We start from the raw sequence: 20,905 nt of genomic DNA on the forward strand, positions 1-20,905 counted from the left end.
CCTCAGCACCTCAGGGAAGGCTCCTGTGACACAGGAGAGAGCGAAAAGCTAAAGGTGGGTTATAATCCCTCCTGGCTTTGAACTTCACCGGCCGATCCAGAGAGGAGGAAACAGCAGTACAGCCCCCCCGGCTCTCGCCAGCCCCCCGGCACTTCTGCCAAGTGGGGGTGAGCTGGCACCAGACACGGCTCCAGGCGGCCACTGCTCGCTCCTCGGCTCCTCGCGAGAGGACGGAGGGTGTCGGAGGAGCAGAGGCCGAGCAGGGGACCGGGCACCTTCGCAGGCAGCTGGGCCCGGTGGAAGAAGCCGCCTCCATCTCTAACAACTCAGCTGCTTGCCCAGCCCAGTCCCGCGGCGGGGCCGGAGGCAGAGGCTGCCCCACTGCCTGCACAGCCACACCTCGGGCTGGTCCTTCATTCTCTTTTCCTCCTTTCTGACACGGACTGAAAGGGAAGGATAAACCCAACCACCCCTCAGCGACCCTGTGTACCTGCAAGTGTCAACTTGTTAATGAGATTACCAGGAAATTTCCGTGCTTTTTGTCTGGGGCAGATGGCTTCCCCATCAGAGCCCCAACACGCCGCTGCTGTGCAGTCGACTGTGAGCCCTCTCCGTGCTGCGCCAGGAGTTATTTCTTTCTCAAATAATTTAAATGTGATTTTTCTGACATCTGGGGAGGGGGGGAATCACTGGGGAATCAGCCTGACAGGTTTGAGCAAAACCAAGCCAGCCGCAAGCACAGGACACGCTTCTCCCATCCACCTCGCTCAGCTCAGGCTCCTGGCTCACCGCCGAGCAGGTGGGGGGGGCCCCTCCTCACCACTGGGCTGTCCCCCACTTTCTTTTGAGCACCTCATTCACCTCTGCGGGAGGTGGGGCAGCAAACCCCACATCAACACGTGGGTCCCGGAGCCACCCACCCAAACAGGGCTTTGCTTTTCCCTTTGCAGCGCGGCCGTCGCTCACCGGGGTGTCGGCAAGAGCGGCTGCGGGTTCCCACCCCTGCTCGTACTGGTTGGTCCCTGCACCGCCGTGGGCTCCACGTCCCTCGAGTGGGCAACGTCGAGTGTTTAACGTGGAGTGTGCTCTTGCCCGTGTGTTGCTCCCCGTGCTCCCTTCAGGGACACACGAGTTTACACCTTCAGTTTCGTAGGGTCAGAACTTAAAACTTGTCACAAAACTGGCGATTCCCTGCGTGTGCCAGCAGCTCTCAGCCTCTTAAATCCCCCCTGTGCAAAACAGCAAGTCAGGTAAAGCCATTTCTTGAGGATTAGCAAAGGATGAACAATTCAGGCTCTTATTTTACAGGGTGGGGGAATTTTACAGGGAGTTTTACAAAACTCCCGGCAGTGAAAGTTGCTGTTTTCAGGTATTTGTGTAGCGGGAGCCGTTGCGCTCCCCGATGTGACGCAGCAGCTCTCCACATCGGAGCACATGGCCCTGCTTACGGCGAGGGACGCTGCCGGGCGCTGCGGGGGGGGCCGGGTCTCATCACCGGGGGGGCACTAATGGCAATAAAACACATGGTGGCCCCGGGGATGGGAGCGTGGGCTGGAGGGGGGGGTGCTGGCAGAGTGGAGATGGACCCCCAGACCCCCCAGCTCCCGGTCCTGCATCCTCCGAGGGGGTGGGATGCAAAAGGCAGAGCTTTGCTGGAGGTGTCTGGGACGCTCCTGCTGCCCCGGGCAAAGCCAGAGCCCGCGGGCACAGTGCAAATAAAGTGCAAATAAACGTGGCCCTGGCAGTCCCCCACTCCTGGCTGGGGGGGTTGGGGACCTGCTCAGTGTCCCCTGCAGACCCCCGCGCCCTTCCCGGCTCCTGTGGTGACGGCTGCGGGCAGGGTGCAGGCAGAGCCAGGCGGGTCTGGCGGGGGGACACAGGCCAGGCTGCGCAGGAGAGCGGCCGAGGAGGAGTCTGGGCTCTCCCGGGAGGCTCCTGGGGAGAGCAGGCGCAGGGAGGAGCCGGAGTGACGGAGGAAACAGGGAGTGGGTGGGAGAACAAAGCGCTGCGGATGCAGAGAGCTGGGATGGGGACTGGGAAGATGGAGGGAGCGGAGGCACAGAGTGGGATGGGGGGAAGGGGCAGTGGGGCTGGCACCGGCCGTGGAAGAGCCGGGGAGCAGGGGAGGCTTGGAAGGGAGAAATCTTGGCTTCAAAGCAAACAGCAAACTCAGCCTCTGCTAAGCCAGGCGGGGTGGGAGCACATGGGGGAGCAGTGCTGTGTGCTCCTGGGGAGCCCCGAAATGTGCTGGGGTCGGTGGTTCCTCCTTGCTCCCAGGCTGCCGAGCAGCCCAGAGCCCCTCTCGCTCCCCATCTGCCCCAGCTCCTGCTTTCATGAGTGAGTAATGCTGAGTTCCAGCTCGCTGAGGAGCTCTCGGGGGATACTTCTGAATAGCAGGAATAGTTTATGTGATTTGCATAACTGGCATGATGGGATTTTGCATCACGTTGCTGAACTCGAGGAAGCGTACAGGGCAGTGCCTCCAGCCTTGCACGGGGGCACTGGGTGCTGTATTTGGGTGCTGCCCCCCCACCCTGCCCACCCCTGCCCAGTGTCTCCTCCTCCTTTCCATCAAGCCATCACTGCGCCGGGCTGGGATGGGACCTTGGCCCCACAGCCCCCTCGGTCACGGCCGCCTGTTCCCCGGCCATGTCTGCCGGGTGCAGCCAGGCTGTGACAGCCCCAACCAGCTCCCAGGCTGCAGCAGGATCGCTGGGGCTCGGGGTCGAAGCATGATGCCGAGTTCCCACCGCTCCTCTTCCAGTGCCCAAGGTCACCCCACTCCCCGCACGGCATCTCCAGCCTTTCTGCGCGGACGGGCTCACGCGGGAGCATCGTCTCCTACTGATTCAGCGGCACAGGCACAGCCCTGGGACTGGTCTTCACTTGTTTCCTCTTGCTAATGTCGGGCTGTGACTCCTTCCAGCCCTGGGTACAACACGGCAGCGGGTCCCCCACGCAGCCTGGCTGGTGGCTGGGAGCCCGTGCTGAGAGCAGCCGGCCCTGCGGCCGGGTGGCAGCCAAGGGCTGGGGACCACCAGTCACTCCGCAGTGCTGGCCCTGCCTGGCCACCCAGCACGTGCCCTTGGCTTCTCCTACCACTCAAGGAGCCACATTCTGCTGTGGGGCGGGGAAACCAGCCCAGTTTGGGGGGAAATAGTGAAGGAAGGTGACCCGGGGGCAACCACCATTTCCCAGTGCTCCTTCCACACTAGGCACTGCTCTGGCTGCGGGTCTGGCTTCCCCCAGAAGGTGAAATTCTGGCTCTCCTAGAGCAGAGCAGTCACTGCTGAAGCATTTCAGCCACTGCCAAGCACCACCGTACACCGACAGCTCCCGTCTAGCGCTAAGAGCCAGCAAAGGTCACATTCCCGAACTCAGCCGCGCAGCTCTCTAACAAATCCGCTTTGTTCCCATCACTGCTCTAATTAGGAAATTGCGCTGATTTTTTTTTTTCCCACAGTTGAACTATCAAAACTCAGGCTTGTTCTCCACCAAAGCCTCTTCCGTCTCTTCGCTGGTGACTCACGGTGACACCAGGCCACTTAAAATATGTGAACAGGGAAAAGGAAGGAGCCAGCAGCTGATTCCCCGCGGGTCTGAGCGTCCAGCCGTGGGGGGGGGGTTGGCGTTGCAAAATAAACCTCCACCAGTGCCACCCCCACGTGCGGGCAGCACCCTGCCCTCGGGCATCCCCCCTGTGCAGGGCAGGGCGAGCTCGGGGTGCGAGTGATGAAGAGGAGGAGAAGGAAAATGGAAACCCCCGCTGTGAGTCTCCAAAGCAGCGCCGGGGCCTGGTTCGGTGTTTGCCAAGGAGGGAGAACGACAAAGGACGCGGCGAGGTTGTTCCCAGCGGGGTGGGAGCTGAGACCTGCGGCCGGGGGGGCACCGAGCGGGGCTGCAGACCCCGGGGGACCGTGTCCCCTGTGCCCCCCATGTCCCCCGTGTGTGTCCCCTGTGCCCAGTGCCCCAGCAGCAGCTCTGAGCTGGCTCGTGCCAAAAAGCGACTGGACTCAGATGAAAAGCTGCAGATCAGCTGCAACCGGGATTTTCATCTCAACATTTTTTTTCCACGGGTGTTTCAGGAAACATTTGCGGCAGCGGGTGTGCAGCCGTGTCGGGGTGTGCAGCTGCGTCAGTGGGGTGCAGCTGTTTTGGGGTGTACAGCCATGTCGGGGGTGTGCAGCTGTTTTGGGGGGGGGTGCAGCCACTTTGGGGGGGTTCAGCCGTGTCGCCCGGGCGCAGGCAGCCCCTCTGCCTCCCCAGGCAGCGCCACCCCCCAGCTGTGTTGGCATAGAAACTACCACAGCTCTGCCACGGCGTCGCTACGTTACACAATTCAATTAAACACCGCCTGAAAGGGCCGCTGCCATTTAATGAAGAGGGGGGAGAAGCTCCCAGGCCGGCGGGGAGGCAAAGAGGCCTTTGCCCCAAACCAACTTCTAGACAACTTCCAGCGCATGGCGGGGGTGGGCTGCAGCAGAAGAAAACAAACCCCCAGCCAGCAAAGAAGCGGCGCTGATGTTCCACGGCCCCGCTGCCTCCTGGACAACGTTGAATAAGAGTCTATTTAAAGGCGATGCCGCTTGCATAATGCTGGCAGCGATTCCCTCTCCCCACAGCCTCAGGCGTTACTCCCAGGGCCGTGGGTCAGTGCAGGCGGTGGCAGCGGCCGGGCAGAGCCCTGGGGACAAGGGCAGCCGCAGGCAGCGTTTCTCGGGGACAGGGACCCTCCCCGCGGAGGGGAGCGGGGCACCCACAGCGCCGTCTCCCAGCGGAGCTTCTCCCTTCCCCCAGTCGCCGCCTCCTGAGCCGGGCGATGATCCGGCATCGCCACACGAGTCACGTTAAATGCCACGGCGGCTGGATCCGGCACCGAATGGCGCGTTGGAAATACCACAGAGACTCCGGCAGCCGCTCCGGGAGAAGTGGCAAATCCCCCGCTCCCGTAAACGCCGAGGGACTGAAATTCGCTGTCGCGTTCGCACATGCCGTGTCGTTAACGGGCAGGTTTGCCGCGGCGTTTGCCCGGTGGCCTGAACCTCGCCGGTGCCTCTGGCAAGGAGCCAGGGCCGTGCCGGGGCTGGGGGCACTGGGGGGGCTCCGGGCGCTGCGTGGGGGTGGCAGAGGAAGCAGCAGGAGGTTGCTTGCATTCTCCAGGGTTTAATTAGCAACATCGCCTCAACGACTTTCTTCGAGGGAGGACACTCCTCTATTTAACTAAACATCTGGCCAAGGAAAACACAGCTGGAAGAGCTCCATGCTCAGCTTGCACTGCGGGGCGCCGGCTCCCACCCCGCTGCCACAGCTGAGCGGGTACGAGGGAGCGTTAATTAAACACTGTTAAACACAGCGCAGCTGCTTTCCCAGGGACACGGGAACCCCCGGCACCTCTGGCAGGGACAGGACAGGGGGGTCTGAGCTGCTGCTGAGGGTCCGGCTGGCGCAGGCAGGAGACACCCGCAGGCATCCCGCAGCTTCCATCACCAGAAGAGACGTAAATCCAAATTAAGGAGGAACAAAGCACCAGCCGGTGGCTCAGACACTTCCCTGGCCCTCGTCCCACACCCGCGGTGGCTCTCGAGGACCGAGCGTGATGGTGGTGCTGCCCTACAGCTCTGCTCCTGCACACCGTGCCCTCCAAACCCTGTGAAATGGGTGACGGTCGCACGCAGAGGGGTCTGGGGTGGACAAACCTGTGAGCGGGGAGCAGAAAATCCTGCTGAGGGAGGGGAATGGGACCCCAGGCCAGCCCGGGGCAGGACAACACAGGTCCTGCTGGGATCTGGACAGAGCCACACGCTCCCTGTGAGTCCAGCGTCCAGGCGTGGAGCGGTTATTGCTCAGTTTGTCAACAATTCCAGAATCATTCTTGCACACACACCCCCCCTGCCCCCCCAGTTCAGCTTTATTGCAAAGCCAAAGCAGGGAGTGCTGCCTTTCCAAACACCCCCCGCACGGTCTTGGGCTCCAGCCCATCGCTCCGGCCTCCCTGGAGAGCCCCGATCCCCTGGAAGCCGTTTTGGGGGGGGGGGGTCCTGAGGTGACCTGTGCTGCTGCTGGCCCGCGGGCGAGGGACTGGCAGGCCCAGGGGCTGCTCTACCTTTGCAGCAAGCCCAGGCCGTGGAGGCTCCCTCACCCCCCCAGCTCACCCCTATGTGGCTGGTGGCCCAGGGCTGCTGCCAGGCACAGACGGGCCTTCCCGGGCCAGCCAGGGGAACAGGATTGTTTTTCTATTACACACGGAGCCTGTTCTGAAATTTCCTGCCCACAGCTCTCCCAGGAGCAGGGAGTAAGAGGGGAGGGAGGAGGAAGGCAACTCTTGCTCATCCAAAACATTTACTGTGAAAACACGAGGCTGGAAGAGGAATCGGTGAAACCATTCAAAATCGTTTATTGTTACAGAACAGCACAGGGGTCACACACCACTCCTGGCTCTTCCTCCCAAGGAGACACAGGACAATCTGTTTGGTGCAGGGATTAGAAGAGGAAGCTGCTGGCAATCTGCTCCAAACTTTCCTGTTCCCTCAGTAAACGGCCTCTTTACTCATTAACAAACACAAGGAGCTGCATTAACCCCCTCAGCGCCAGCCCCCCTCCCTCTCCAGGCCAGCTTCCACCCCAGCAGGCATTTGGCTCCCTGGCATTGGGCTCCTGGCTAGCAGTTGCCAGGACCAGGCCTGGCCTGGCCACAGCTTCCCCAGGGATGGAGGGCTCATGTCTCTATGGCTGGAGCCCAGGGCCTGGGGCGCGCTCCCCTTCTCGAGCGCAGCGATGGGGGTCAGCCCTGTCTGAGGGGTTTGCACATTTCCAGCAGCAAAAGCCGTGCTCTCAGGAAAGGGCCCTTCAGGACCTTACTGGGAGAGTCCAGCATTTGCTCCTATGAATTACAGATTAAACAGTAAAATTTAAAGCAAGTCGGCACCGGGCTAGAAACAGGCTGAAGGAGCCGGGAAGGAAAAGCGTTGCCCAAGAAAGCTACAGCCACCACCGTGCTGATGAGGACAAGGCTCTCTCTGGTGGAACAAGGCTGCATTGCAGGAGAGCCAGGATGGTCCCTCAGAGCCTCGCCGGGAGAAAAACATCACCAGGCCCCAGCCCTGGCCCGGGTCAGCTCCGGCGGCGGAGCCGGGCGAAGGCTTTGGCTGTTCCCGACACCGGCCGGGACAACTGGCGCATGCGGCGTTGGCACAGGGAGCGGTTTAAACCCAACTTCAGAGAAAGTTGGTTGTTTGCTAAAGTTGTGCTGGTTAATAAACACAGTCCGAGGCTTGTGGGACCCCAGCTTCATTATGAAACGCTAATTAACAGAGCGAGTGCAGCAGAATCAGCAACAGGGCGACCCCAAGGCGCACGCTGCCTCAGACGCACGCGGGAGGAGGAGGAGGAGGAGGAGGATGCCCCGGCCGGTTTCTGGAGCGTAACAAACGGAGAAGACGTGGAAAGCACAACTCCAAAGCAGAGCTGCTGCTGGCCCATCGCCACGCAGAGAGCAGCACGCTCTCTGGGATTACTTCTTATTATCTAGCACCAGATCACACAACCCCCAAGGCAGTTGCTAGAAGTCTCCAAGGACTCTCTGGTCCTTCTTCTGCTGTCACAGGGATTAAGGGTTGTGGCTTCAAGAATGTAATAAATAAAGACCTGCAGTGTCCTGAAGAGCATCTGCAAGCTGGCACGTAAACTTGCTTCCAGGAACAGCTCCATCTGCCCACCACCTGGCTGGCCAGGCAGCTTTCCAAATGCTCCATCACGCCGGGCCGCCCCGGGCGCCCGCTACACCGTCCCCACAGCACGGGCTCACAAGGAACTGGGCTCCCCTCTAACTACCTACTGAGCAGAGTCCTCGGAGTGTTAAGAAGCTTCACACCTCAGGTCCGGCACAGAACAAGCCTCACGTTTACCCCAGCGTGACCCTTCCTGCCTCCGACCCTATGAGGGAATAAACACAAGCTGACAACTGGAAGCAGAATCGATCTCAGCCCACCTGGAGGCTGCAAAGGTGAACTCTGAGACAGCCAAGGGACAACTCCTGGCTCCTAACGAAGGCAGAAGACTCCTTGCTGTCATTTTAAGAGGCTCATAAGATTTCTGCCACCCCAGGTCTCGCTCAGCACCACGCGTTGCCAGAGGCGGGCAGGCAGAGCGGGATCTGAACGGGAATCGTTACCCACCGCCTGACTCACGCCCAGCCCGAGGCAGCTCTTCACCCCGCTCGGAGACGCGGCTTTTCCCCCCAGCCAGCACCGCTGCCAGCCAGCGCGCAGCCAAGCGACCCCTCAACTCTGCTCAAACGAAACACCCTCACGCGTACGCTGGTTTTACACAAGGCCGACAGAACTGTTTTCAACCCACGGCCTGCGGAAGCTCAGGCTTGCTGCCTTCTTCCAGGCTGCCCCACGCTCTGCCCGTCCCGGACTGACGTACACGAGGACAAGACACCAGCAGCCAGACACAAACAGAACCAGAGGAGCAAAGGGGCCGAGAGAAGCGCAGACACCGGTGTGGTCCGGGGGGCTCCCGAGGGCAGCGGCTCGTTCTCGCCCAGCCCGGTGCCGACAGCCATTTCCAACGTGATGGCTCCGAGGGTGGAAATTCCCAGGGCTGCAGTCAGAGCAAAGGCAGATTTACCACTGAAATCAAACCTAAAGAAAGCATTTGGCTTTGGAAGTTTGAGAGTTGTTGTTTAATCCCGAGACAGCGCAGCTGAGTGAGTTTAGAATTTAAGTTACAAAAAAAAGAAAGCACTAGAAAATAATCTTGATACAAGAGCAATAATCAGCTGAGGTTCCCCACCCTGCATGGGGAATCCTGCTCCACAATCCGCCCAGCACAGCTGGGATGCTGCCGAGGCATTGTATGTTCCCAGCACACGCTGGGATGGCAAACTGTCCTGGGTGAAAGTTAGATGGGGGAATCCCCAGAAGTGGGAGTTAAGATGCTGCCACCAGTTCTGGTTTTGGCCTGTTCTTGACGGGTGACGCTTCTGTGGAAGAAAAAGAAACTTGTTACAGAAACAGAGAATGCAAATAATCTCTGGTCATCTGCGGAAGAACTAGGACTCATCATCCACTTCTCTGTAGAGCAACAAATGCTTGCACTGCACCTGGAAAGTCATAACTAATAAAAGTTTGTTATAAATAATTCCACATATCCCATATGCCCCTTTTTTTCACAGCGCTTGAGTTAAAACAGTTTCAGAACGTACCCAGCACAACCTCAGTAAGCCACCAGCCCAGCGGCACCGATCCAGGGCAGCGAGGGATCTCTCGGAGGGCAGCGGGCAGACAAGCTGCTCCCCTCACCCCTTCGATCCAACGACACGAGCCTCAACAGGGATCAGCCAGCTGCACGGCTCCTATTGCGTTTGGCCCTCCTGCTGCCAGAGGACATCTGATCCACGCTTACCAGTAAACAAGCAATAAAAAGAAACCAGCCCCGTTCCCCACAGCCCAGATTTCACAGAATCATCTGGGTTGGAAAAGCCCCTGAAGCTCCTCCAGTCCCACCATGAACCTCCCCCTGACCGTTCCCAACTCCACCAGATCCCTCAGCGCTGGGTCAACCCGACTCTTCAACCCCTCCAGGGATGGGGACTCCCCCCCTGCCCTGGGCACCCCATTCCAACGCCCAACAACCCCTTCTGCAAAGAAATCCTTCCTAAGAGCCAGTCTGACCCTGCCCTGGCGCAGCTTGAGGCCATTCCCTCTTGTCCTGGCGCTGGTTCCTTGGCTCAAGAGACTCATCCCCCCTCTCTGCACCCTCCTTTCAGGGAGTTGCAGAGGGCCAGGAGGTCTCCCCTCAGCCTCCTCTTCTCCAGACTAAACCCCCCCAGTTCCCTCAGCCGCTCCTCAGAAGACCTGTGCTCCAGATCTCATTTCTCCCGGGCAGGCTCCACACCAAGGAAACGGCCACTTTCAGCTCCTGGTTTCCTTGAACAGGGGTGTCCAGCTTCTGCGACTGACGGTTCGGTGTTCTGCTGTCCCAGGAGACACTTTTCACTAGTTTCCCCTCTGGCACCCAGCCGAGTCCAGCTCTGCCTCCCTGTTTGGCTGCACCTCCAGTCTTTCAGCACGGACAGACGCCAACAGTGCCCACGCAGTCACTCTGCTCCACGAGCTCTCTCCCTCTTCCCCCTTCGCACCCAGCAAACCCCGTCACAGAGGTTTTGGATCGCTCAGGAGCAAACACACACGGAGCATTGGCTGCGCAGAGCTCGTGCTCCAACTGTCCTGGAATTGTGGGACTCCAGCGATCCTCACCCAGCTCAAAATGACTGTTGTCACCTGAAGCGAGGTCACAAGAGCTATGACTTGTCACGAGCTTCAGTGAAATCCAGTTTTGTGCAGCGTGAATGCCGATAGCTGTGGTCACAAAAAACTGTTCCTGTGTGGCAGCACCTTGTGACAACACGCAGGGGACCAGCTCGGGTGTTGTGTGTCCTGCCTGGGTCAAGCAAGGACGGAGCTTCTCATGGAGCTTCACACTGGAACATACGCTGGGCCTTGCAAGGCAGCTGGTGGTCTCAAAGCGTGACTTAAGAACAGTGGATGTAACAAAAAGGAAATCTTCAAGGGGAATGGCTAGATGCTGACTGAACAAAGAGCCTTGCGTCCTCTTAGGGTAAAGGGTCAGCTGGATTTGTCAGAGCTGCGCGAGGGAAGCTTGTGTAGCCCAGATCAACGGGACTTCAAACCCCAAACTTTATGTTTCTCCACATCTGCCAGGACAATACTTACAGCAGGAGAGGGTCTCAGCCTATTGCATGGAACTGAGAAGTACGAGAAGCCAAAGCTGCAGAGCACACAGAGAAAACGTACCTGGGATCTGTTCTGGCAGCGGCTCGGAAGGAACTTCTGGAAGCTCCATCTGTTCCTGCAAGAACATTAAAGACAACCCATGACACACACCCCACGTACCAGGCAGCGGTCGCACCCCCTTGCACCGCCCTTTGTGCAGAGAATGTCTGGGAACAGGGTAATAATCACAGAGATTCCACACACAAACTGGCATCTGCCTCCAGAACCGCAGGAAGGGTTATGGGCTTCAGTACTGCCCAGTGAGTGAGTACAAGGCGCTTGTTTTGTTATTAAATGAGACTTAATAGGCCCCTGTACTGGCTATGAGTCTCCTCACAGCAACGTAGGAGCAGCCTCTCCACTGGCTGCATGTTCCCTGCAGGGTTGGGAAGAGCCACCAGCCCACGGAGGAGGGTGGGGGTGAGGATGGACACAAATTCCTGCTGTGTGAGCACGGCCTGGACTTTCGAGATCGTCATCTGGTGAAGTGGAACAGATATCCAGGAGGAACAGAGATCAGCTGGCTGTAACAGACAGCAAATAAGGTACAGCCCTTAAAAGCATCCCAGTTTTAAATGATCCCTGCGTGTGGAGCAATTAGCTTGATCTTTGATGACACAATAATGGGGCATAAACAGGTATAACTGGGATCTCTGGCAAAATAAGATAAACTATCGAGAGTGGGGGATTTCTCCCCTACTACAAACAGCTTCCTGAAAATGTGATTTAAAGTAATTACATCAGTCCTACCTGAGTAATAGTGTTTAGTTCTTCTAGAATGGCATCTTCATCTTCCTCAGTCAGGCCGCCAGCCAGTATCTCATCTATTTGCTATGAAAGAGAGGAAAAGACACATTCCAGTCAACAACAGCACAGCAGAAGCAGCTCTACGGCTCACAGCACGGTACACACACATGGGAGAGCAACGTAAATGCGGGGTGAAGGGGTACAACTGAGATGTAATTCCCAATCTGGTTGCCTCTTAAATAAGGCTGGGAAGTGCCCATCAGAGAAACCCTGCGCAGCAGGCAGTCTCTGCTCACACACGCAGTACATACCCTCTGGTACTCCACAGCATCTTGGGTTTCACCTATTATTCGTTCTACTTCTTCTATTGACATAACCTGAAGAAAAGAGCCAAAATCCACATGAGCGAGGTCTGCGGGGAGACAGCTACAAACAGCCCAGACTCTGCCTAGTCCAAGGCAGAAGTGTGCTCAGGTGACTTGGTCACACATACCTGGTGCATTTTGTTCAGACATTCGTTGCCTATTTTCAGGCCCTCAATGACCTTCATTTCAATCTGGGTGAACTCAATATCCTGGACCTGAAGCAGAAAGGAAAAGGGGAAACATCACAGGCTGCCACATTCCCATTGCCAGCCAAACACAGACTGCCAAGAGAAACTGCAAGGAGAAATCAGTCCAGAGCCCCTTCTCTAGTGAACAGCAGATTAAATTATACCAGTAGCGAGAAACATGCACACAAAAAGCCTTACCACAGGCAGCTGCAAAAGCATTTCCAACAGCTCTTTAACTGATTTTCTAGCTGACAGTCTAAGCTGAGGCCAATTTCCATGGCTACCCCAGAACAAACACATCCATTTCCGAAATGAAGGTACCAAAGCAGCCCTGAGGAAGTTTCTACGGCAGCTGTCCGCATTGTGACCAAAGTTTTACTAACCTAGAGAACACGTATGCGACAGGTAACCTGCCCTGCAGACTGCACACACCCTCACCACTTGGTTCTTCAGGGAAGAGTCACGGCACACGTATGATTTCAGAGACATCAGCTCTCCGGGCAGAGGACTAAACCCCCATTAGGGCTTGACAGTTAAAACACAATTCCACACAACGAAAATGAACCCCCACCCCAGAAAAAAGACTTATACCAAGCACACACAGCGGGCACTCACAGCCTACAGCAACTGATTCTCGCTTACCATCCGCTCCAAGTTGCTGATTTGGTTTTCTGTTTTATCTAGAAGTTGCTCTTGGTAACGCTTCTTCTTTAGCAAGAGCATGGCTTTTCTGAAGGAAAACAGGAGGAGGAAAACTCAGCACAGATGAAAGCAAACAAGTCTAAAAGAATCACGTCAAAGCCACATTTGTTTTGTGCTTCTTCCAAAAGAGGAAAAAACCGTGTGCAAATTAAATGACAACTGTGAACTGCTCCTGTGAAGAATAGGGATGAGCAAATCAATCACAAATTTGCTAATCGGGTGCCTGGAAATTTAGGTGTATTTGTTGTCGATTAGGACTTCACTGGGCCAGTTGTGCTGTAGCGATGCAAAACGAAGCCCTTGCACAAGAGGCTTATGATAGACACTCAAAATCAGATGTACGAGATGGTCACAGCATCCGTCCGCCCCTTGGCCACTTTGCAGTAGAGAAAGAGAACGGCTTTTTGACGGCTTTGCCGACCTGTTTTCCCACCTGGGGAACGCAGGGAGCCCCTCTCGGCTGGTGAGTATGAAACTCCACACCGAGGTTCCTTCCTGAAGGAAGAGTCTAACTACCGCCAAGGCTCACCCGTACCTGCGACTGAGTAACTTCCCCTCTCGAGGGGGTGACCCTTCGTTGCGCCCTGACACCCCCCGCTCCCGCCGGGCCCTCGCCCCCCCCGGCAGCGGGACACCCCCTCGCTCACTCTTTCTTGCCCTCCTTCAGCAGCTGCCGGGCCAGCGCCCGCTCCCGCTCCAGGTTCAGGCTTATCCGCTTCTGATACTGCTTCAGCTTGTCCCGCTGCTGCTTCAGTTGCTACGGACGAGAGAGGGACGGACGGACGGACAGACAGACCCGGTCACAACGCGAGTCCTGACGGCTCCAGCCAACCCCCCCCGCCCGCTCGCACCGGCCCGGCGCTCCCCCCCCGCCTCACCGGCGGCGCAACCCCCGGGGCTCCCCCCCGCCGCCGCCGCCGCCCTCAGACCGGCACGGCCCCCCCCGCCTCACCCCCCTCCGTCCTTCTCCGCACCGAGAACGCCGGGGACCCGCCGCCGGGGAGCGCGCCCCGGAGCCCGCGGCCGCTCGGGGGCCGGGCCCGGTGGCTCCGCCGGTCCCTGCGCGGGGAAACGCGCCGGCGCTGACCGAGCTGGGCCCGGCCCCGGCCTCCCCCCGGCCCCGGCCCGGCCCCCCCCGCGGCCGCGGCCCCCCCGCCGGGCCAGGCCCGCCGCCGCGCTCACCAGCACCGCCTTGTCCTGCTCCGTGACGCGGCTCCGCCGCTTCCGCCCGAAGAGGTTCCCCATGGCCCCGCCGCCGCTCCTGCCCCGGGGCCCGGCCCCGCTCTGGCCCCGCCCCCGCCCCTCCCCCGACGGCGGCCGCGCAGGGCCCGGCCCGGCAGAACGCGAAGGTGAGCGCGGAGCAGGGGCGGGCGCGCGCCGCTGGGGGGCGCTATGGGGGCGCGGAGGGAACGGGCGGGAACGGGGGGGGGGGTGTAGGGCATGGGGGTGTAGGGGGTGGGGGATGAGGGTATAGGGGATGGGGGATAGAGAATGGGGGCTACAGAGGATGAGGGTAGAGGGGATGGGGGGCTACAGGGGATGGGGGGCATAGGGGATGGGGGCTATAGGGGATGGGGGCTATAGGGGATGGGGGTGCAGGGGATGGGGGCTATAGGGGATGGGGCATGAGGGTATAGGGGATGGGGGATAGAGAATGGGGGCTACAGAGGATGAGGGTATAGGGGATGGGGGACTATAGGGGATGGGGGGTGTAGGGGATGGGGGCTATAGGGGATGGGGACTATAGGGAATGGGGGGTGTAGGGGATGGGGGCTATAGGGGATGGGGGGTCTAGGGGGTAGGTGTGCTATAGGGGACGGAGCAATATAAGGGATGGGGCACTGTAGGAGGTGGGGGGGCTGTAGGGCAGAGGTGGGGCGCTGGGGGCACTGCAGGGGGGGGCTGCAGGGCTGTGATGAATGGAGACCCCTGTCCCCATTGCCCCTGCAGGGACGTGGCCCTGTGTCCCCACGTCCCCACACAGGAGAGGGTCCGGCGCTGCCCGCGGGTTTGGGGTCCCTGGGGGTCCCCAGGGCCAGGAGAAGCAAATGTGGCCCCACCACAAACGGCCTGACAGCGGCGAGAGGGGATGCACCCGGGGGCCAGGACAGGCCGTGGCAGTGGCCGTGGCCATCACTTCAGCTTTATTGTGGCCACGGGGGCACTGGGGGCTCACGGCAGCCCCAAGGGGTGGGAATCCCGGCTCCCGCGTCCGCAGCCATTCCCGCTCTCCCTGTCCCACAACCTACTTGCAGGGGTTTGCCCCAAGGGCCAGTGTGGCCACCGTGTCCCCGGCCACCCCGCACTGGCCCAGTCCAATCCCGGTTATTTTTGGAGGTGCCACAGCTGCAGTACAGCGCTGCCTGACGCCATCAAAGCTCGCTTAATCAATTTGGACTTGTGAGGCCAGGTGCCAGAAAACGCCTCTTTTTCCTCGCTGCAGTTTTGCCCCGCATCACCCAATTATCCAATTGCCTCCCACAACCCTAATTACAGTTTCGCCTGTGGAGAAGGTGATTAGAGCCCGGCCCTCGCATCCACGCTGCTGCTGCAAACACAACGCTGTCCTGCAGAGCGGCAGCTGGGTCGAGGTGAAAAATAATAGAAATAAAACTGTGTGGAAGGTGGTTCCCAGTGCCACGGCCCCAGCGATGTCGAGCCCCTCGTGGGCCGTTTAACCCCACTGGTGCCCGGTGCTGCCGTGGGGGTCACCCCGAGGGGCAGCGGGGACACAACCTGTGTCTCGGTGGGTTTGATGGTCGCCCCAACAGCTCGTCCTGCCCGTCCTCCCCTGCGCCCAAAGGCCCTGCCCAGGGCCCCTCTGCTCTCACCGTTGACGCCGGAACGGGAACGTGAGGTGCTGGTGGGGATTTGGTGCCTCAGCCGGGACCCAGGCGGATGCAGGAGCATCGGTCCCCGCGCTGGTGGGACACCCTGCGCAGGCCCGCGGGCCGAGGACAACGTTGACTGTTCCCATTTGGGCCCCAGCCGCTGCTCGAGAGCTGGATTTGGGGCTCAGACCCACACGCACGTTCCCGCAGAGCTGCCCAGCAGAAACGCTGCGTCTCTGCTCCACCTCGGCAGCAGCGAGCTGGGCCCAGCCACGCGTCTTTCACCCAGGACCTCCACCTGTAACCGGGCTCTTTCTGCACTAGAACTGCCCAGAACCAGGCAGCTTCCCACCCAAAACTGGCTGGAGCTGTCCCCCCCCCCCGTCTGCCCCAGGAAATGATCCTCACACAGGGAAGTGTTTCTGCATTTATTTTTTATTAACCATTTATTTGTTTGTAATTGTTTTACTCTCACATTACAATTGTGTGGTTTTTTTATATTTTTTTATTTTTGTAAAATAAATAGAGATAAGTGAACTTTTAGGTAGGATGCTCTCCAGATCCTTGGTTAAACTTCATGATTGAATCTCTGCATCAGACCTGTGAAAATAGAGCCCACACACGCACACGCTTGGATGAAAGCTAAACAGGCCGAGTTAGTTAAAAACCCACCTCCTGGCCGCAGGGGCTGGCTGGCACCGGGGAGCGCTGGCAGGGAACAGCAGCTTCCCACCACGCACCTTCGCATTTTGCCAGGTATTTCTCGTTCCTTTCATGAATACACTGATATAAGTTAAAAATCTATTGTTTTTTAAGCTGTGTATGTTAATTGGTTACGTGTAGATCCCAAACTCTGGCTCCACGCTCGTCAGGCCCCGGCATGGGGCGGGTGGAGGAGGCGCGTACCGCTGGGAGCGGGGAGAGGCACAGCTCTGTTAGACCATAATTAACTTTTGGTAACTTAAAAGTGGACTTCTAGGTAGTTTTTCTGAAGTTTAAAGCCTTTGATTCAACATCCTGTGAAGCGGCCCTCGGCCTCCCTGCTGCGGGGGGACGGTGACGGTGCTCAGGGTGAGGACACAGCGCCCAGCCTTTGGCGTCTGCTCCAGCTCCGCGGTTCAGGGACCCTCCCCGTGAGCCTGGGACAGCCCCCGGGCCATCCCCACCGCCCCACGTGGCCCAGCAGCCCCGACACATGTAGGAAAGGGATTATCGGGTGCGTGAGGAGCGGCGACAGGTCAGACGCTGTCCGCAGGCGCCGCGGCAGAGGTGAAGCTGCCGCCCGCACAGGAGCGACGTTTCTCACCCCCTTCCCTCATCAGCGTTTCCTTCGCTGGCAGTTCGGTGGGAGCCTGCAGACCCCGTGATACCGGCTGGAAGAAAAACCGGGGACGTCTGGACTGAGCAGGTCGACCTTTGTCGCCGCAGTGATTTTTGCACAGCGTGAGTTCTGCTCTGGGCCAGCGGAATCGCACCTCGGCAGCGCTCGAAAGAAACCTGCGCTGTGGCTTTGCTTACCCCTGCCCACACCCACCTCAGACCCACCGCGGGTTTCAAGGGACAGAAACATTCCTTATTCAGACAGGGAAGGTGCAGAGGTGGAGCAGGCTTTCCCCTAGATAGCTGGGACAAAGCTGTTTTGCTCAAAGCAGGACAACCTGCTGTCTTCCCCCTCTTTCGTGATTCTCTGGTGCTCAGACCACGTGTGGTTACCTGCGCGGTTCTGCAGGGACAGACAGACAAGCCACAGCCACATCCACACAGTGTGTGCAGCTGCTTACAGGCAGCAGCAAGTGTGCAAATTCTCCTGACCGTCATCTTGCTGAACATGAGCACATCGGAGCAAATGAAAGCCCGTGGCTTGAACCCGGAGCCTCCCTCGCCGGCCGGGCAGAGCTCCCAGGCTACCCAACGCGTTTGTGGGGTTCACTGTGGGCAGGACAGTGACTGCAGAAGTACCAGTGACCGAGACACCCCAGACCTCCCCACCAGCACCGTGTGCTTGGCTGGAAAGTGGTTCCATGAGTGACTTGCTCCAGGCTTGGTGGGACCTTAGAGATGTTCGTTCTCTTTCTTCCCTCTTCTTCCTGTACGTGCAACCTTACAGTACAGTGGGATCCTGCCCTGCTCCTGCCATCTCCTCAAGCCTCTTTCCTCAGGATCCCTGCCTCCCCTTGCCACCAAGTCGCCTTCTGTCTTTGCTTCCACTGGAGAGGACGCTGCAGAGGGGACAAGGTTCATGCAGAGGAGACGCTTTCCTGCCTCCCTTGCCCACGCTTGGGCAGTGCAGGAGCAGGTACATTGTTCTGCAGCTGGACAGCTCGGGTCTCGCTGCCCCGTCGGAGGAATTACTGTTTGGCACAGGGTAGGCAGCAGCTGGAGGGGTCCCGTGCTCCGGTCGAACGCACAGAGCTGTAGGTGAGTCCTGACTTCAGTCCTTAAAGCAACCTACACTCCAGCAAAACAAAAGAAACAAGGACTAAAACAGAAAGCCCTTTCCAAGGGTATTGCCTCATCCAGTCCTTCCAAGCTCAGGAGCCGTGTTTCTAACAGAGAAGCCAACCACTGGAAACAAAAATAAAATGTTGCTTTTCTGTAGCTTTTAGAGGATATAGCTGGGGGAAAAAAAAAAAACCCAACCAAAAAAAGGAGATTGTCTCTCTTCCCCTTGTCAAAATCATCAGTAGCTAAGTCAGAAAAAAAAATGTTCAAGTTATGGGTTGCAGCAGCAGCCAACACTAAACATTCAAGTCGATAATTTCACTATGTACATTATAGGTGAGACACGGCCCTGCCCGCTGGGACTCCCTCCTCCAGTGCCGCTGCCACGAGCCGTTATCTGATCCGCTTCTCCACTGAGTACACCGAGATGTAGTAGTCATTGCTTCCGACTGCCAAATGAGGCTGGGGAGAGAGCAAATGGGGATAAACATACAGGTGTCACGCAGCAACGAGAGGCACATCGCGGGCGAAATGGTCACGGCCGACATTTTCAGCAGTAACGCCCAGATGCTCGAAAGCTCTTAAGTGCATCTGCCAACGCAGCTCTGACGACATTCCTGCCAGCACCTACATCGTCCCGGCGAGTTATATGCCCATTTCAGCCAGAGGGAAAAATTATGGTGACTATTAGTTGCCAACTGCTAACATAATTTTTCTAAACGACTGCAAATCTGCTAGTTAGGAACAGTTGCCTGGACTGAAAATTAGCACTCCCTCCACTGAGAGGCCCAGGAACAATCCCAGCCGTGGAGACCCGGCCTGGACAGGGCTGGCTTTGTTTGCTTGTTTAAAGAGCCAAAACATTTCAAGCAATTAGCTGCTTCTTTCTCCGTCCCCCAAACTGCAGGACGGCAAAATCACCCTTTAGCTTTTTGCAAAGCAGCTTTTCAAAACCCCGGAGATGAGCTGTCCTTTAACTTCGCTCTCCCCAGGACGTAAACCGCAAGTAACGCAGGAAAGCTCCTTCCCTCTCCCTGCCCAGCTAACGCCAACCCATCGCTGGGTAGCACAGCTCTTCCCTCCTCTCCTCGAGGCCCTTCAGCGTTCCCACCGCTCTTTCCCATTGCACATTAAATATCTGTGCCTGGATCCACAGGTTTCTAAAATTACTCTCTGTCTAAACGCCTTCTTTAACCTCCTCCTGTTTCTCCTGTCCCTTCACACTGTTTTCTCAGGCTTCCAACCCCCCTCCTTTCTCCTCATCTCTGGGTGAGCCGAAGTCCGTAATGCAGATGGGCACCTGCCTCCTAATTAAGTAGCAACCAGAGTCTCTAACAACTCCTGCAGAGCCACCTCGGCTGTGATATATTTTGAAAATTCCTTTTTACTCTGATTCATTCTAGACTTTATCAGCTTATACCTTTAATTTTTGCAGTTCTCTCATTTTTCTGATGTGCTGCACAGCATCAGGTCTGCCTAAAGCCTTACATAAGCGCTGCAAGAGCAGCCCCAGAGACACGAGGCTGAGCCCACTGTCTGCAAAGAGAATAAATAAGCACAAAAAATTTTGCGTGCTGGAAGTGAGAGACTGCACCTCTCCAGTCAGCTCCAGGCAAATTCACCTCGGACAACTTCTGTGGCAAGAACTACAGAGCTAAGCCAGGCTGCAGTCCTGGAGCGATGGGAAGAAATGGGAACGGTGTATCGAGTCCAGCTGCGAGTAAAAAGGGCTCCGTGGTTGGGAGCCCTGTGCTGGCCTCAGGTGCACGTCACACACCTCGGCACCACCCGCGCCGTCGTCTGGAGCAGCCGGGGGGGCCAAGCTCTGGCCTGGGCTGTGGGGCTCAAAGCACCCTCAGGAAACCGGGCTGGGGCAGCACCTCTCTGTGCCAGAGGCGTCTCTGCGCCTCCCCCTCCTCCAAGGCAAAACTAAGAAATGCAAATCCCAGTATCCAAAAAGAGAGAATACAGACCCAGTGAGGATGGAAAGCCAGGCAGCTGATGGCTCCAACTCTCTGTCCCATAAAACCATCGTAGTATTTAATATTGTTGATCAGCTCCCCGTTTCCATTGTAGATGGCAGTGAACTGATTCATTGAGCCACTGGAAGGGAATCAAGAGAACACGGTGGTAACAATATTGTTGCCTACAGCCCCTTTCCAGCTGTGTTGACCCCGGCAGTTTATCAGACCAGTTTGCAACGAGTTCTTGGAAGTGGGGAGCCCGACTTTAACTGTACTGTGGCAGCCTCAGTGCAGAGAGATTTACAGAAAGGCTGGAACCACAGTTACCTCTTACACTGACACAGAGAAACATGACGAGCTGACGCGCACACGCACTGAAAGGGGACCCCCGACAACCTCCAGGGTATGTGGCTGTGGAGCAGTTGCTGGTCCCCGCTCAGAGCCCCAAAATACACACAGTGGCTTTGAACGGGATCCGACAGAGGAGTGTAGGACTGTGCACCATCACCAAGTCACCAGTGCAGGGGCTTCACCAACGTGTGCAAGGGGCAAAATTCCCGAGCTGCAAACATGGGAAAGAAGCTGCACTGCCTGTGGTGAGCTTAAACAAACGACAAACCCAACAGAACCGCATGAGTGGTGCCTGCAGAGACAGACTGTCCTCTCCGTCCGCCGCAGGGACGCAGAGATGAAACCAGAACTTACCACGCAAAGAGGTTGGCTTGTGGGTGAATGTCAAGGGCCGTCAGCCCTTTGACTATCTGCAGGACCTTCATGGACTCTGGCATCCGGGGGTCGAAGAACCGCACATCTCCGTTGACACTGCCAACACACGAGTTTCACGACGTCAGGCTGTGCCCAAACCAG

At 57.8% G+C, this 20,905-nt stretch overlaps 2 protein-coding genes across 7 annotated transcripts in view; both read right to left on the reverse strand.

Annotated features, from left to right (window-relative positions):
- Nucleotides 1-6,370: 6,370 nt before the first annotated feature.
- CHMP6 (charged multivesicular body protein 6) lies at nucleotides 6,371-14,094 on the reverse strand. Of its 3 annotated transcripts, XR_012625978.1 has the most exons (9): nucleotides 13,984-14,094; nucleotides 13,449-13,558; nucleotides 12,742-12,829; nucleotides 12,040-12,126; nucleotides 11,858-11,923; nucleotides 11,550-11,630; nucleotides 10,821-10,875; nucleotides 9,209-10,720; nucleotides 6,371-8,986 (listed from the first exon to the last, which is right to left on the reverse strand). XR_012625978.1 is itself a non-coding variant. In XM_074847301.1 (8 exons), exons 1-8 carry the CDS (start codon nucleotides 14,044-14,046, stop codon nucleotides 8,934-8,936), a joined length of 603 nt encoding a protein of 200 aa, XP_074703402.1. In that variant the 5' UTR covers nucleotides 14,047-14,094; the 3' UTR covers nucleotides 6,371-8,933. The 3 variants fall into 3 exon arrangements, 1 of the variants encoding a protein (XP_074703402.1); XR_012625977.1 differs by having other exon boundaries at nucleotides 9,209-10,875; XM_074847301.1 differs by lacking the exon at nucleotides 9,209-10,720.
- Nucleotides 14,095-16,047: 1,953 nt separating this feature from the next.
- The window catches only part of RPTOR (regulatory associated protein of MTOR complex 1), a 157,316-nt gene continuing 152,458 nt past the window's right edge, over nucleotides 16,048-20,905 (reverse strand). For all 4 annotated transcript variants that reach the window (XM_074847029.1, XM_074847028.1, XM_074847027.1 and 1 more), the window contains 3 exons: nucleotides 20,744-20,860; nucleotides 20,048-20,177; nucleotides 16,048-18,536 (listed from right to left, as the gene is read on the reverse strand). In XM_074847029.1, coding sequence (XP_074703130.1) covers nucleotides 18,468-18,536; nucleotides 20,048-20,177; nucleotides 20,744-20,860 — 316 coding nt within the window. In that variant the 3' untranslated portion in view covers nucleotides 16,048-18,467. The remainder of the gene's footprint in view (nucleotides 18,537-20,047; nucleotides 20,178-20,743; nucleotides 20,861-20,905) is intronic.

The sequence above is a fragment of the Strix aluco genome, chromosome 21, assembly GCF_031877795.1.
Source record: "Strix aluco isolate bStrAlu1 chromosome 21, bStrAlu1.hap1, whole genome shotgun sequence".
Lineage (NCBI taxonomy): Eukaryota > Metazoa > Chordata > Aves > Strigiformes > Strigidae > Strix > Strix aluco.

Bases quoted from the DNA above. Each gene is read 5' to 3' on its own strand.
- CHMP6 (XM_074847301.1), bottom strand. From the start codon at position 14,046: ATGGGGAACCTCTTCGGGCGGAAGCGGCGGAGCCGCGTCACGGAGCAG. The intron at 12,127-12,741 runs GTAAGCGAGAAT...TTTCTGCTTCAG, and splicing joins TCAGCAACTTGGAGCGGATG to GTCCAGGATATTGAGTTCAC. The intron at 10,876-11,549 runs GTAGGACTGATG...ATGTTCTTGCAG, and splicing joins AACTAAACACTATTACTCAG to GAACAGATGGAGCTTCCAGA.